This window comes from Pseudonaja textilis, chromosome 3 (assembly GCF_049901715.1).
Source record: "Pseudonaja textilis isolate UNSWEBS1 chromosome 3, rPseTex1.2, whole genome shotgun sequence".
NCBI classification, from domain to species: domain Eukaryota; kingdom Metazoa; phylum Chordata; class Lepidosauria; order Squamata; family Elapidae; genus Pseudonaja; species Pseudonaja textilis.
Genome location: NC_141992.1, coordinates 82,181,224 through 82,196,610, shown reverse-complemented (window position 1 = coordinate 82,196,610; position 15,387 = coordinate 82,181,224). Strand labels below are relative to the sequence as shown.

General features: G+C 37.4%; 1 protein-coding gene across 18 annotated transcripts in view; it reads right to left on the bottom strand.

Moving 5' to 3' along the window:
• Positions 1-15,163, bottom strand: part of LOC113435977 (uncharacterized) — an 84,183-nt gene extending 69,020 nt beyond the window's left edge. For all 18 annotated transcript variants that reach the window (XM_087930227.1, XM_087930231.1, XM_087930240.1 and 15 more), the window contains exons 1-9: positions 15,063-15,163; positions 13,495-13,551; positions 6,833-7,025; positions 5,752-5,888; positions 4,637-4,725; positions 3,203-3,350; positions 2,465-2,500; positions 1,131-1,166; positions 534-575 (exon numbers count right to left, since the gene is read on the bottom strand). In XM_087930227.1, coding sequence (XP_087786353.1) covers positions 534-575; positions 1,131-1,166; positions 2,465-2,500; positions 3,203-3,350; positions 4,637-4,725; positions 5,752-5,888; positions 6,833-7,025 — 681 coding nt within the window. In that variant the 5' untranslated portion in view covers positions 13,495-13,551; positions 15,063-15,163. The remainder of the gene's footprint in view (positions 1-533; positions 576-1,130; positions 1,167-2,464; positions 2,501-3,202; positions 3,351-4,636; positions 4,726-5,751; positions 5,889-6,832; positions 7,026-13,494; positions 13,552-15,062) is intronic.
• Positions 15,164-15,387: the final 224 nt, after the last annotated feature.

Below are 15,387 nucleotides of genomic sequence, written 5' to 3'. Positions count from 1 at the left end.
AATTTCTCCTTAACAATCCTAAGGATGGCTCTGCATAAATCTCTACAATTTGTACAATTAAAAGATTGTCAAGAAATGTGATACAAGTTTTGGCAATTACTTCATTCTTTTCAACAATGTCTCTAATACTAGGTCTTTACCTAGTCCATGGGTCAGCAACCTTAAATATTCGAAGAGCCACAAAGGTCCTAACTGGAGCCCCCCCCTTCAATTCCGGAGCCAAATGGAATTCCAGTTCCCCCACCATAGAATCTCCTCCTAGTGTGGCATTTTTTTTCCTCTACCTGTCCTAACCGAAATTCCTATCAATTGTGGAGCTGACTGGAAAAACTGCCCTTTGCCATAGAGTCTGCTCCTGTGCTTTCCCCCCTCCAACCGGAAGCTCCTCTCAAAATTGTGGTGCCGACCAGCGGTAGGGAGCCACATCAGAGGGATGAAAGAGCCACATGCGGCTCCAGAGCCACAGGTTGCCAATCCCTGACCTAGTCCTAAACATAACTAACATTGAAGAGGAGTGGGGAGGAAATTCTTACCTGTGATTGACTGCTACTACTCTGTGAGGAAGATGTGGAACCCTGCGAAAAACCACATTAGTAATTTATTCATAGAAAACATAGATACTGATAATAGCATAATCAATATTTCCACATCCTATCCTTTCCTGTGAAAGTCAAACAATATTCCAGATGTGTAAGCTCCCGTACATGCTCTTTTTCATTTTCATATAGCTTACTCATCTTGAATATTGTTTCATTTGAAAATCAGAAAATGAGGCCCAAAGAAGGCCCCTCACTATTTTTTTTCTTGTTATCTACTGTAGTAGCTTACAATCCCCTCAAAAAAATGTTTGTACATCAAATGATGCAGAGAATTATATAGTTTAGCTTTTCTGACTTGACATCTACTAATTGTTCTGAACTTTGGGAACTGTCTGCCAATCCAAGCAAACCTAATCTAACTGGGAACCATAAACTTTCCAAATATGACTGGTGGGCAACTGGAAAAATATGGTGGCCTAGTTGCGTTCTTCACCAAAGTTCTTCTTATGTTCTTGAAAAATTGAATAAATTACCACATGAAAATACACCAAGGCTTGGGGTAAGATATATTGAAAGAATAATAATGCTTACCTGGACACATTCACTGCCACTTCCATAAGAACTACCCTAAAGTTATAAAATATTATTAAAGTTCTAGATAATTTCATCAACATAATGCAACTTCAGGTTCAATAAAGTATCAAGAGAGCATAAATGAGCAATAGTTTTGAAAATAATAACCTGATTTCTCATTAAAGCAGCTCAAAGTATTTGAAAATGCAAATCAATTCTAAATACAGTAATATTTTTGTTCCTATTGCCCATCTTTTTTTCCGATGCTCTTTTGTGAATTAGAGGATTGCACACTGAACCAAAGAGTGTCATAGGCATTTTATAATAGTTTGCAAAGAAGCAAAGAAACAGGAAATGGGATTCATCTGTATTTTGCCCCACCCGTTATGTCTGTTTAGGAATCTTGCTTCTCTTGTGCCATGCTTTAAAAACGCAATATGTTGATACATTTAGCAGAAGAGAGGTAAGCTGTTACATAAATAAATTAGGAGTACCTTGACATGCAATATGTGCACTGCTTCTAGGAATTGACCCTGCACCTAATGGGATCCATTGCCACTTCCAGTTTGGCAGCCAAATCTATTCATTTTTGCTTGAACTGTAATTCACTAGGAGTCATAATGAAGATAATTTCCAATGGAAATATTGGTGCTCTATAGATCTTTATGATGGATTATTTCCCCTGGCAATAATTTATGTCAACTTGCTTTACAATGGGTTCCCAATTCTCTCTCTTTCTGTAGAGATTAGTTGCAGAAAATTATTTTATAGATGAAGCAGAGAGATAGCCTGCTGGTGATGTGGCAGTCCATCTCTTTTGCAAATGTATAGAATTTTTGCAAACACAATAGGAAGCAGGAAAGACATTAACTGGATGCTGTTTTTTTGCAAAATTCCACTGGTCAGTTGGAGAATGCACCCTTCCCCTCTTATAATATGTTCTGTATGCTGATGGGAAGAGGATAAACACAAATCTCCTTGAGCCTGATTGAAAACAATGATGTTAAAGAGACTGGTATGGTAAAATGTAAACTGGTTTCCCAGGAGGGAGGGGCTGCATTCTGGAGGACAAAGAGGCTACAAAAGTTTGGTTGGCAGGAAGAGGGTTAAAATGGTTCCTCTCTTGCAATTGCCAGAATGTATCTATAGTAATGCATATAATTGCTTTAGTCAGGCAAGATTCTGTTTGAAGGTGAAGAACAATAAAGGAAATTACTCAGAAGTAGCTCTACATTACTTCTTAGATCTTAGAGCCTGACTCCTATGAGCTCAGATTTAAATGTATTTACCATACAAATCAAGTATTCAATGAATAAGGGCAATTGTATTGGAAATTGTCCAAGAATTCTTACCTGGCCACAGTTTACTCTTACAATAATGTTAGAAGACTGTAAAGACAAAATTAAAAACAAAAAACATTTTAATTAAAAAGCTTATGCCAAAATTTTATATGGTGTTTTATCATTTCTTGATTTTTAGTACACTTTCTTGATTTTTAGCATTTGACTACCGTGTTTCCCTGAAAATAAGACACTTCCCCCCAAAACAAGCCCTAGTCTGATTTTTTGGGGTGAGGCCCGCCGACCCCTTGGCACAACGCAGATACCTGTAAGTCTGAGCACGGTGGCAGAAGTGATGGAGAGGCAGGTGATCCGGATGTGCTGCATGGCTGCCTGGCTCACGGGAAGCCTGCAGGAGCCTTGTGTGGCACCAGCAGGTGCAGGCAAAGGTATGGGGGATGGGGGAGGCAGGTAATCCCGACGCCCCGCACAGCTGCCTGCCCAGTGCAGCCACGGGCAAGCCGCGAGACAGTGGGATGGAGTGGGTAGCATGTTGGGATAACCTGCCTCCCCCCCCCATGCAGTTTTCACCCAGAGGGAGATGACACTTCACCTGCTTGCAAATGGTATGCTCCATTTCAGTGTCCCATTTGCAAGCAGATAAAGCTTTGAGTCTCCCTCATTTGTCCATCTGGGTGAAAAGTATTTGGGTTTTGGGCACCTATGGGTCGCTTTGGAACGGAATGTTTTGCCTGGCTGCATTGTTCGGCCTCCTGTTATACATGTTAAGTCGGAGTTATTTCTACAAACCTTTTTCCTACTTCTTGATGATGCACTGGTTTCTTTGGCCACATTAGCCACTTTGCTATCATTTCCTGCCACATTGGAATCTCTAGGGAAGAGGATTTTGTTGGATATAACAACCCAGTATCTTTCCGGATCTTGAAAAACAGTTGCTCTGCAAAGATAACATAATTTCACTAGATCATATTTGGATTATGGTGAATTTCTGAATTATATTTTGTACGTTTTTTTTAGAATCAACATATCATACAATATCAAGTAAGCCATATAATAATTGAGAGCCAGTTTGATCTAATGGTTAAGTCAGCATACTAGAAACTGGGAGACTTTGAATTCTAATCCTGATTTAGGCATGAAAGTAGGCTGGGTGGCTTTGGACCAGTTACTCTCTCTCAGCGCAATTCACCTCACAGGATGTTGTTGGGGAAAATGGAAGGGTGTTTAGATATGTCCATTGCCTTGAGTTTTTAATAAAAATAATAAAGGCAGGTAATAACCAAACAACCAAACAAAATAAATAAATGCCACAGTATCTTCAATTCTATTCCTTCTCTCTTTCTAAAGTTATTTATTTTATTTAGTTAGTTATTTCCTTATCTTAAAATTATTTCAGAATACTAATATTATTTTATAACAAATTATTCCAGAAAACCCTTCTTTATTTGATAATTTTTGCAGGCTGTTATTTCTGATAATCAAGATTTCCTCATATGATGTCTCTGATGGTATTGTTTTCTTTTAAATGGCCGAGAGCATTTATATATTTATATCCTCCACAAAATACGTTCTTCCTTTAACATTTCATTTCATCATGTAGCAATCAAGGAGCTCGGTGCAAATTAATTGTAATGAAAGATGACATCTATGTATTTTTGCTCTGTTTGCCTTTTTTACAATGCCACATTAAATAGGTAAATAGGTGGGAAGCAATTTGTGAATAGACAAGCCTCAGTTGTCAGCTCTTTTTTTTAACTAAACCGAATTCCAAATTCCAAATATGTTCCAGTTAAAAATGACTGACTACCTCTGACATATATAATAAATAATCTCACCAGAGACATCTGCAAAGGAAAATCAGAAAGGAAAGATGGCAGCCAAAATTGCATGACTGTGGCCACCATTTTGGTTTATTTGATACACACAGACATCCAAACACACACACACACAAACAAACATAACAGAGATGCCCCTGCATCTCTGTCTCAGACACAAATGCTGTATGCTATTAAGACTATGTATATGCTTGGCTATAATTATAAACATAATTAGACAATGTTTATGTTTGTGTCTATGTCTGTGCCTGTGTACGTGTGTGTAGGCATGTGCACATATGTCTCTACACACCAACACACATACAAAGTATGTAAATGCTGACACACACTCCTTACAGAACAGAAATTCTACATCGATATAGAGTTTCTTTATACGGTATGTACTTACACAAACTGAACCTTCTTAGCCTCTGGTGAAATCCAGACAGATGTAACATTATATTTCTCATCAGAGCTCTTGTGGATTAAAGTTGAATTCTAAAAAAAATAGAGATGAATCTGATGTATTATTTAGATTAGCGCTTCAGAAATGGGTAGGACACAGATATACTGGATTACTAATATCATATGCAGTCAGTATCCCAATTGCTACATTCGCTGGGGATAAGGGACCTTTAATCCAACATGCATATACAGTTATTGCAACTTGGTTTGCTCTTCTAAATTCAAGGCATGCATGGAGACAGATGCTCTGAAGATAATATAGGAAAAAGTGGCCTTCAAGAAGTGTTTACATCCCAGCATTGTGACTCATAGTTTTCTGCCTCATTAGCTTTTGTGAAAAAATTCATGTTCTATTTTCTATATATTTTTCTGTCTTTTAACAAAATAGGCTTATTTCCTCAGTCAGAAATGCCTAGGCTTATTTCTTAAAGTAAAAATCTTCATGCAGAATCTATAAGTTACATAGCTGTTCATTATAGGGTACATTCCAGATTCATGTGAACTGTTGGCCTTCTCTTGTCAGAAGGAGCCCAGTGACTTGACTTCTTGAGATATGGCAACTGGTAATTTTTGAATGCTCCATTTGTGTCATTCAGCAACACTTTTACCTCATAGAGAATTCTGGGAGGCTTCCCCACGTATAACCTTTGACAGAAACCCTGTGTGTGGGAGACTAATGACTAGAGTCAGAGGTGGTAAAATAGACAATCAATTCTCTCATTACAATTTTTTTTTAACATACACAAGCAATACACATTCTGATTTGCTGTTAACGTAGCAACACTGAGTCTGTCACATACAGAATTCCTGAGAATTCTTCAAAATTATCCCCGTGACTGAAGTTAGTATGTAGTGTAAGAGAAAACTGGAGAAGAGGATAGGAAAGCCCTTTCTGAATTTCCCCGAGTCAAGAAGATGCCATTAATCTTTAAAGATCTATACTAATGTGTAGAGATTGTGTCCCATCATTCAATGCTGCTGAATCACACACATTTATTACAGAAGGAACCGATACTTTTAATCATATCACATAGACAAATAGAAGGAATAAAGACATACCAGCAAATTGTAACAGTCATAGTTCTGTGTATTGGGGTCTACAGTTACAAATGAACCAATGGGAACATTTTTTTCAATGTCTCGAGCTTGTAGCATGAACCATTTGAATCCAGCACCTGGCATTCCTTCCAGATCCACTAAATGAGAAAAATATTATGCATTATATTCTAGTAGTGCTAAAAAGATAATACATTCCCTTAAAGTTTCGATAACTTTATCTCAAGTTGCTATATTTGCATTAATGTGTTTATTATTTAGTTGTGGCTGTTAATGATACTTCTTTTAAATATTAAATATAGGAGTGTGATGTTTGTTTTATGACTTGGAAGTTAGGGAGACAGGCACAACTGATCTACCTGCTGGAGCTTCATGCACGAATAAAGGTTCATAACTATGGTTATACAGCAATACTGTGATGTAAGGAAGGGCGAGTCATTTAAATCTTAGGAGAGCCATTTTGTGCTCTCCAATTACAACAGTTTCGGTTGGTGGTTAAGACACCAGACTAGAAACTGAGACCTTGAATTCTAGTCCTGCCTTAGGCATGAAGCCAGTCACATTATCTCAGCCCTAGGAAGCAAGCGATGGCAAACCACTTTGCAAACCACCTTACCAAGAAAACTGCAGGCAGTTGCTAGGAGACAAGATTGACCTTGAAGTCACTCCCCCACTCCCACCCCAATTACAACAGTAGCAGAACAGAGCCATCTAACAAAGGAGTGAAACCAGATTAGCCTTTTGTTTTCAGAAAACACTGGCGTCTAGGAAAGGATGGAGGAAGTGAGTAAGAAGGCCATTTTTGATATCTACCATTCTTCTGGAAATATAGTAATCCAAAGGGCTTCCCCAAACCTTCTAGAGCTACTTTTGCAAGGCCTACCAGGCTGCAGGGTAAGACAATGCTTGTAAATGCTCTTCTTTACTCAACTCTTGTTAAATGCTAGGTGTTTTGTATTTTTTATCAGATTGATCTAATCAAATGTCATGTTAACATATTCTATCCCCCCTCCCCCAAGAAAAAGGCTGAGGAAAAAAGAATGAAAAGATGCAGAAATCAAGAAACAAAATATATGGAAAGTACCTTCAACTTCACTTCCTGGGTTATATTCCTTGGCTGATACCAAAAGGTAGTAGGGTGATGCAGATTCCTCTGGTTTAGTTAGGTTTGTTGACATAGTTTCACAGTCTATTGAAAAATTTGTGGATTGAAGGCCGATGACTCCAGAGATTAAGACTCCGCTCCACAGAAGCGCAAAGAAATGGAATCTCTCCATCTTAAAAAAAAACAGAGGACATCACAATAGATGAACAGTACTGAGAGATGAAACCATTTATATTTTTATTTATTTATTTATTTGATTTGTCAATCTCTTACAAGGTAATAGATATAAGTATAAACATGAGTAAGAAATAGCTACGAATAAATACAGGAAATAGCTACGAATAAATGGGGACAATAGGACAAGGACAGCAGGCACGATGGTGCACTTATGCACGCCCCTTATAGACCTCTTAGGAATGGGGTGAGGTCAATAGTGGTTAGTTTGAGGTTAAAGGAGTAGGGGTTAGAGGATGTAACAACAGAGCCAGATAGTGCATTCCAGGCATTGACATTGATATCATAGGAAGTAACAATGATGGCTGGCCCAGAGAATGAGATTATGCTAATATGATTGTGGGTGTATAGATGAGGATGTGTCTCACCCGTGGCAGCCCTTCAGTACATATTTGATTGAAAAACTATACAGGATAACTGTTAGAATTTGTTTTTTATTTATTTTATTTGTATCCCGCCTTTATTATTTTTACAAATAACTCAAGGCTACGCATATATAAAACACACCTTCCTCCTCCTATTTTCCCCACAAAACCAACCCTGTGAGGTGGGTTGGGCTGAGAGAGAATGACTAGCCCAACGTCACCCAATTGGCTTTCATGCCTAAAGAAGGACTTGAACTCACAACTTTCTGCTGCTAGTTCTAGTGCCTTAGCCACTAGTCCAAACTGGCTCTCAAAACTACAGGGGTATACCAGGGTGATAGGCTGTTCTATGAGGCTAAAATATATTCTGGGAAATGTCAGTGGGAAATCATTTCTGCACTGTTGCCAAGAAAATTATATTGATGGATCCAAACAGTCATCAGGAATCAAACTTCATTTGGAAATTTTCATACATGCAAATTCACAGAGGCTGTAATAAAATGTTCAAGAGTCAAGTGAAAGATTCTTAGTAGACTTAGATCATAGAATAACAGAGTCGGGAAGGGACCTTGGAGGTCATCTAGTCCAACCCCCTGCTCGAGCAGGAGCGTCTATTCCAAATATTAGCCTCTATCTAGGATTGAACTCACAACCTCCTGATTGTGAGACAAGAGTTCCACCCCTAGGTCACTAGCTAACGGAGATAAAGTTTAAATCAATATATTTTAAAAACTTTCCAAATACTGATATCAAACAGTTCTTCAAATTACAGTACAATAATTCTCACTACTGCCTGACTCCCCAGCCCTTCTCCTTCTGAAGAGTGTCTCAAACTTTCTCTGCATGCATTAGATATACAGTAGCACCTGTGCTACAGGTTGGCACCCACATAATGGTGTCAACAACAACAAAAATCTACTTCTGCATCTTTTTCAGTTAGCTCATTAATAGGTAGCAATCTCTGTCATTTGCCCATCTGAATTGGCTTGATTTAAGAAGGCGTCTTTTCATTTGTTTTTCTTAAAATCTGCCTAGAATGTGAATAAATGGGATTGACAGCTGATTTCTCATCCATTTTCTCACCTGTGTTCAAAATATTGTTGAGTGGCACAAAGCCTTAGTAAGACCACACCTGGAATACTGCATCCAGCTTTGGTCACCACATTACAAAAAAGATGTTGATACTTTGGAAAAAGTGCAAAGAAGAGCAACTAAGATGATTAAAGGTCTGGAGACTAAAGCATATGAAGAACCGTTGCAGGATTTGGGTTTGGCTAGGCTAGAGAAAAGAAGGACTAGGGGGTCCATGATAGCAGTATTCCAGTATTTTAGGGGCTGCCACAAAGAAGAAGGGGTCAACTTATTTTCCAAAGCACAAGAAACAATGGATGGAAACTAATCAAGGAGAGAAGCAATCTGGAATTAAGGAGAAACTTCATAACAGTGAGGACAATTAACCAGCGGAATGGCTTGCCTTCAGAAGTTGTGGGTGCTTCATCACTGGAGGTTTTAAAGAAGACTGGACAGTCACTTGTCTGAAATGGTATAGATTCTCCTGTTTGAACAGGGGGCTGGACTAGAAGACCTCCAAGGTCCCTTCCAGCTGCATTTTGATTGGTTGATTGAATGCCAAGGCCTTGGCACACTTTGTATTTGTAAAAGTGACATTAAATCCATTGGATTAACTCTAATGCTGCAGAAAAAAGATTCTTACTTATGTGATGGGTTTTTTTCTGTCTACTTTTCTGCTAATTCTTGAACCTTCCAAATCTAAAGTATACTACCATAAAAGCTGCATGAAAAGAGAGAATGGCTTCCTCCTTAGTTCTGCTACAAAGCGTTTGAGTTACTGAAAATGATCTATTGACTCAATGGCACACAGCCATCTTCAGGTTGTAGACAGATCCAAATTGGTCCTTTTCTCAATGGAAATGCTCCTTCCATGAATAGAATTCAGTCACATACAACAGGGATTCCTTGCTAGAGATTGGTGTAGAAGACATTCCCTGGATTGGTGTAGAAGACATTCCCTGTCTCTTCCCTGCATTTTTTAAAAAATGGCTGTATTTTATAAATAACTCAAGATAGCAAACATACTGAATACTCCTTCCCCCTCCTACTGTATTTTCCCCACAACAACAACCCTGTGAGGTGGGTTGGGCTGAGAGAGAATGGCTGGCCCAAGGTCACCCAGCTGGCTTTCATGGCTAAGGCAAGACTAGAACTCAGTTTCCCAGTTTCTGGCCTTTACCATTAGACCAACTGGCTTTTAAACTTAAAATATTATTAAGAAGAGACAGATAAAATTGACATAGCATCTTTGAAAGGAAATATTAGTACTCTATCAAATCTTCATTTAAGATGTTTTGGTTCATAGAAAAAAAAAGTGAGGGACACTTGAGTTTTGTATGAAAATATAGTATATGAGAAATGACTGCAGTAGAAGACAAGCTCTATAAGGCAGAAATCAGAGAAAAAAAAGTGTCCTAGTTCTCATGCAATCTAAATGATGATATTTATAATGTCTTAGCTTTCATTAAAAAATTTGGCCTTTTTCTTATTTCTACAAAAGTAAGAAAACTTTTTGTTATTGTCAACATTTTAAATACTGCTTCGGTACCAGGTATTTTTTCAAAAGTTCCTATGAAAATATCAATACCATTTTAGAGCATTTGCTTAACATGTTGTTGCGCTCAGTAGATATTCATCTTTCTCCATAATATTTCTACATTTCTCTTCAATGAGGTCTGTCAATACATCAGAGTCACTATGTGCATGGTAGACAGTCTATTCTACTAGTACACTTTCAATAGTGAGACATTTTGTGAAGTGGAATGAGAGGAATGCATATACCAGAGGTGGTATTCAGCAGATTCTGACCAATTCTGGAGAACTGATAGCAGAAATTTTGAGTAGTTTGAAAAATCAGCAAATACCACCTCTGATTGGAGATTTTACAGTATCCTTCCCCAGCCATGCCCACAAAGCCACGCCCACAGAACCGGTAGTAAAAAAAATTTGAATCCTATCACTGGCATATACAGTTGGTTTCTATGAAATTAGAATTTTTGCTGCCTTGATTTTAGCAATCCTGTGAAACTCTCTTCACATGTGAAATTTAATGGGTAATTTACTGTGACTTTCCTAGCCACCTCCCTTTGAATCATTTATGCAGCCACATTTTTCTCAGACTCACAGAAACTGCTTCCCTGCTATCTCTTCAAGTGTGCATAGACACATAAAGTCAGGAACAATTTGTACAGACTTGGAAAAAAGGCACAATGCTTTGTTAATTTGAAGAAAGATGTTCCATATGTGCTCACCCATGTTGCAAATCTCCTTTTTGTAATGCTTCACATAGCCTTGATAACTTCTGAAGTGTATAAATATAAGTTATTTCTGGTTTGGCACTTATTAATAATAAGAAATTTCTGAAATGGGCCCTTTTCTATCTAGTGGAGCAATTTGGTTACTCTAGTTAGATTGATTAGTATTCTAACATACAGTCCATCCAACAAGGAACAATAATGGTTACATACATTTCAAAAGCATCCAAGGTACATACAAAAGTAATACATCCTGATAAAGTCTAACAGCCATTACCAAAACAATCAACTGATTATCCCAACTTCACAAAAAACACAAGCAAAACATAGAATCAAAAAAGTGTAAGAACAATCCATGAGTTTTGCCCTCTTAGATTGCCTATAATAGAGGGTTTTTTCATTTGAAAGTGGAATACTCACTGGAATGCTTGGGCTGTAATCTTAATTTTTTTTTGCTATTAAATATTACTAATCAGAGCCTGATAATACACTGCACCTTAAAATCTTGAAGATCAACCAACAGATTGCACCATGAATACACAACAATCTTTTCCATGAGTTGTGCATTCCACGGGGTCTTATCAATGGTCTTATCAGTTGGGTGATTGAGAAAACTGTTTTCTGGAATAAATTTACACTGAAAAAAAGAAATCCTGTTTGTGAGCCAATCAATAGAAAACAAAGAGATCTGCATTGGAATTAACAAACCAATCAATGTAAAATTGGACTCCATTTTTGCTTAATGTATCTGTGACCATGAGAAACATATCATTTTCTTCACCCACCCACCCAGCATCACAACAGCTGAGTAGAAGCACATGTTTATATGTGTAAGATCCAATCTCTGGCTAGTCCAATAAAATCTAGAAAAACTGCCCAATCAGGGTCGAAAATAATGACTAAACAGATCACTTGATTTATTTAGTTTCAGCTCAAATTCTCAACTTTCTATTTCAGATGCAAAGTCCTTAGCAAACAAGAATCAATGGGTTACTAAACATTTCCAGAAGAGATTCCAATACTGCATTTGACGTGTGTGAACAGAAACCAAGGACACAATAAACCACTGTTAGTAATTAGATGCAGAGATTGTGAAAGTTCTTGAGTAAGGAATTAAATTACACCATAGGTACAGCCCAGGAAGAGTTGCTTAGGCTCTGCAAATAGTACAGTCAATAAAAGGGAGTGAACAATCAGATGGTTGTAGAAACAATTGTTCCTATCAGGACTGGGAAGGACAGAGATTGTTTCATCTGAGGTTGCCAGGAGAAATTGCACTCAGGTGGGAGTTTTTGCTTGTGTTTATTCAAGTATCAGTACAGTAGGTGTGGTTGCTCACTTTCCTGCAGAGATATTGACCTGGCCTGCCTCTAATTAAAATTTAAGTATAGCACGTGGGTGCTGATCTATTACAGACTGTGATAAACAATGGTTTAATATGAGCTTGTCTCTTGTTATTCAGATCTTTCTTTCTGACTCATAATAGAAGTACTGTAATATATTCCTCTCTTCTTTTCCAAAATGTAGCATGATAGCAAAGTGACTTGAGAAATAAGAGTTTAACAATTATTCCGCCCCTGAAAATGTTACTTTCTAGAGAGAAAAAGGGCTAAATAAAAACAATCCCACCCCACCCCCCAAAATAATCTTAAATATTTTCATCTTCATCACAATCATTCTAAGATGCTTGATATGTGCAAGTAAAATATGTGAATTTTAACACATTATGAAAGGAAGGATATGGGCAGCTCTTATGTGGAATCATTTATTTGGAAATTATAATTAGCCCTCTGTTGAATATCCACATGGGAACCCACCTGACTGCCTAAGGCCTAGGCACTATATCTGAAAGAAGACTGTGGTACATCAGATTAGATAACATTACAATTCTGCATTGAATGCAAGAAAACAATAATATATTGTTCTACTTGACCTCCTCCTTTTAATGGGCATGACATGTCTAAACACTGCTTAAATATATCAAACCTAGCAAGTTGGCATGCCCGATTTTCTCAATAAAATCAGCACCACAACTTCAGGCTCTGGGTGTTGAATTCCATGCAAGAGATAGCATCTGCAAATTTCTGCATAGGTCTATGGGAATAACAACCATAGGAATGACAGGGCATTAAGCAGGGAGACAGACATTCAATGCAATTGTTCTTGCACATGTCGTGATGGACTGGTTTAAGGAAGCAGTAATTGTCTGATCTGGCTAGATGACCCAAAACAATGGAAGGAAAAGTCAATTAAGGAGAATGTCCATGGACATAACTGTATATGAGGTTGTGTCCTTATGTCCTATACGTAACGTTGTTATAGTCTAAATCATAAACAGAACAATTATCTCTACAACACGTAGTTGTAGATATTCAGGATTCGAATATTGCACAAACCTGTACATTTATCAAAAGCAGAAGTGGTATTCAGCAGGTTCTGACCAGTTCTGGAGAACTGGTAGTGGAAATTTTGAGTAGTTCAGAAAACCGGCAAATACCACCTCTAACTGGAGATTTTACAGTATCCTTCCTCTGCCATGCCCACCAAGCCACGCCCAAAGAACCGGTAGTAAAAAAAAATTGAATTCCACCACTCATTAAAAGGCCATCTGTACAAAGCTAATGAAGATGTTTGCAGCAGGCCTTCAAAAGATTTTACAGTAAAATATTATTGTGCCACCTTCAAGACTCATACTGATAAATCCTCAAAAGCTTACGTTTTCTGAGAACTCCAAAGGAGAGCTTCTTCTTGACCTTTTGTTCTCACAGCCAGTCTGTTTAAAAAAAATGCCTATAAGTTAAAGTTTTGCCATGTTTTTAATTGTTGAACTTTTTAACTCAAGGAAATATATCATCACACACTTATGGTTGTCCCAAACTGTAGTTCTATATTTAATTTACACGGTCATTCCTCTCTCTTGTTCATTAGCTTAGTTGTAGACAAGCACATACAAACTGAAAAACATATTTTTGTCTTTTTTTAAAGCAGCCGCTCCTGCTCCGTTTCCCTCATCTGCATACACTTTGATCAAACCACCTCACTGATGTCAGAAAATATATTGCAACTTATTATAAATATGGTGGTGGAAATTTTTGGAGAAACATGTCCCACATTTCTGGAAGTCAATAGATTGAGGATGGCTAAAAACAAGGAAGAACTTTGCTTCATTTAGATAACTGCAAGCAAAGAAAATTCAACAATCTGATTTTTTTTTAAAAAAAGTCTCTTTTGCACATGAAGGAGACTTGAATGGAACATTAACACTAATAAAAAATTATTGAAACATCCAATTGAAACAATCCAATATATTCTCCGCCCAGAATTATGTGACAGTGAGATTGGTGGCATATAAATTTAATAAATAAATATTATCTCAGCTTATATTACTCAAAATCTCTGCCTATAGTATTAAGACTGCTAAACTAGCCACGTTTGCTAAAGTTATCTCTAATGGCTACCCGAAGTGGAAACTCTGAATTCTCATTTATTTGCTCATACAAAAGGAATTGTGAAAAAGTTCTTTCTTATATGAAAAGCTTCACATACTTGAAATTTAAAGATGGAAAGAATCTTAAACATTACAATGCCTATGTAAATAAGAATGTATACAAAGCAGAATTTTTTGCTTAGAATTACATGTGATGCTTGCAAGCTACAGTATTTTTGAATTCTGAATTCATTTACAACTAAAGAATTGACAAATAAAAAATACGAGCTGCTCATACATAAATACTTTTCCCTGTAAACTCTTTAAATGGATGAGGCTGGGAACAGAATACAGGCATTAATTTTTAAACACTTGAGAGACAACAAATATGAATAGGAAGCATGCCATACATTTATCTTTCATTTTAGAACTGTTAGAACTACATATGTATCTTCTTGTCCTTACCTTTTCTATTATCAAACATCTATTCTAAACATACACCCACTTGTAATTTAGCCTGATCTTGTACAAAGCAAAGTAATTAATACATTAGTTCTTCCGGTGTAGGAGGCTCAGCTATGAATATTTTCACGTCTATGAACAAACTCCCCAAAAGTTTCAGAAAAGAGTCCATTTAAATATCACCATGATTTTACATTGATCTGAATGCAGTATTTAGGCCTCCAAAAATTATCCAATTCTCCATTCAGTTTAAAATTTTCTGATCCCTTTGCAAACCTTCTGGAATAAAATCATTGCAGACATCCAACAAGCAACATGCCATTCTGGGAAACTAAAGTCAACCAATGAAACTGGCTCTCTTGCCACTCTCATCCCAATGATTCCACCCAACACACCTTGTTTCTGGAATCCTGATCAGCAGGCAGCAAGCCTTGTGGTCAGTGTGCAGCCCTGAAGTGCCTGAGCCTCAGGAAAGGATGGCAAAGAAAGCATCAAAAAAGGGTCAGGATCTACCAATCATAACCAGGGTGGAGAAAGGCAGCCAGCCAATCAGTGTTAGCAACTCCTGGAAAATTAGGGTGACATATCCTTCATCCCTGTGTGGCAAGAGCCATGCAAATTGCTTATGAGTCATGCTTTTTTCTGAAGTTAAACCTCTTGAATTGAAACTCATTAGATTAAAATGAATGAAACAAGGGACTTGTGGATAGCAATAAAAAA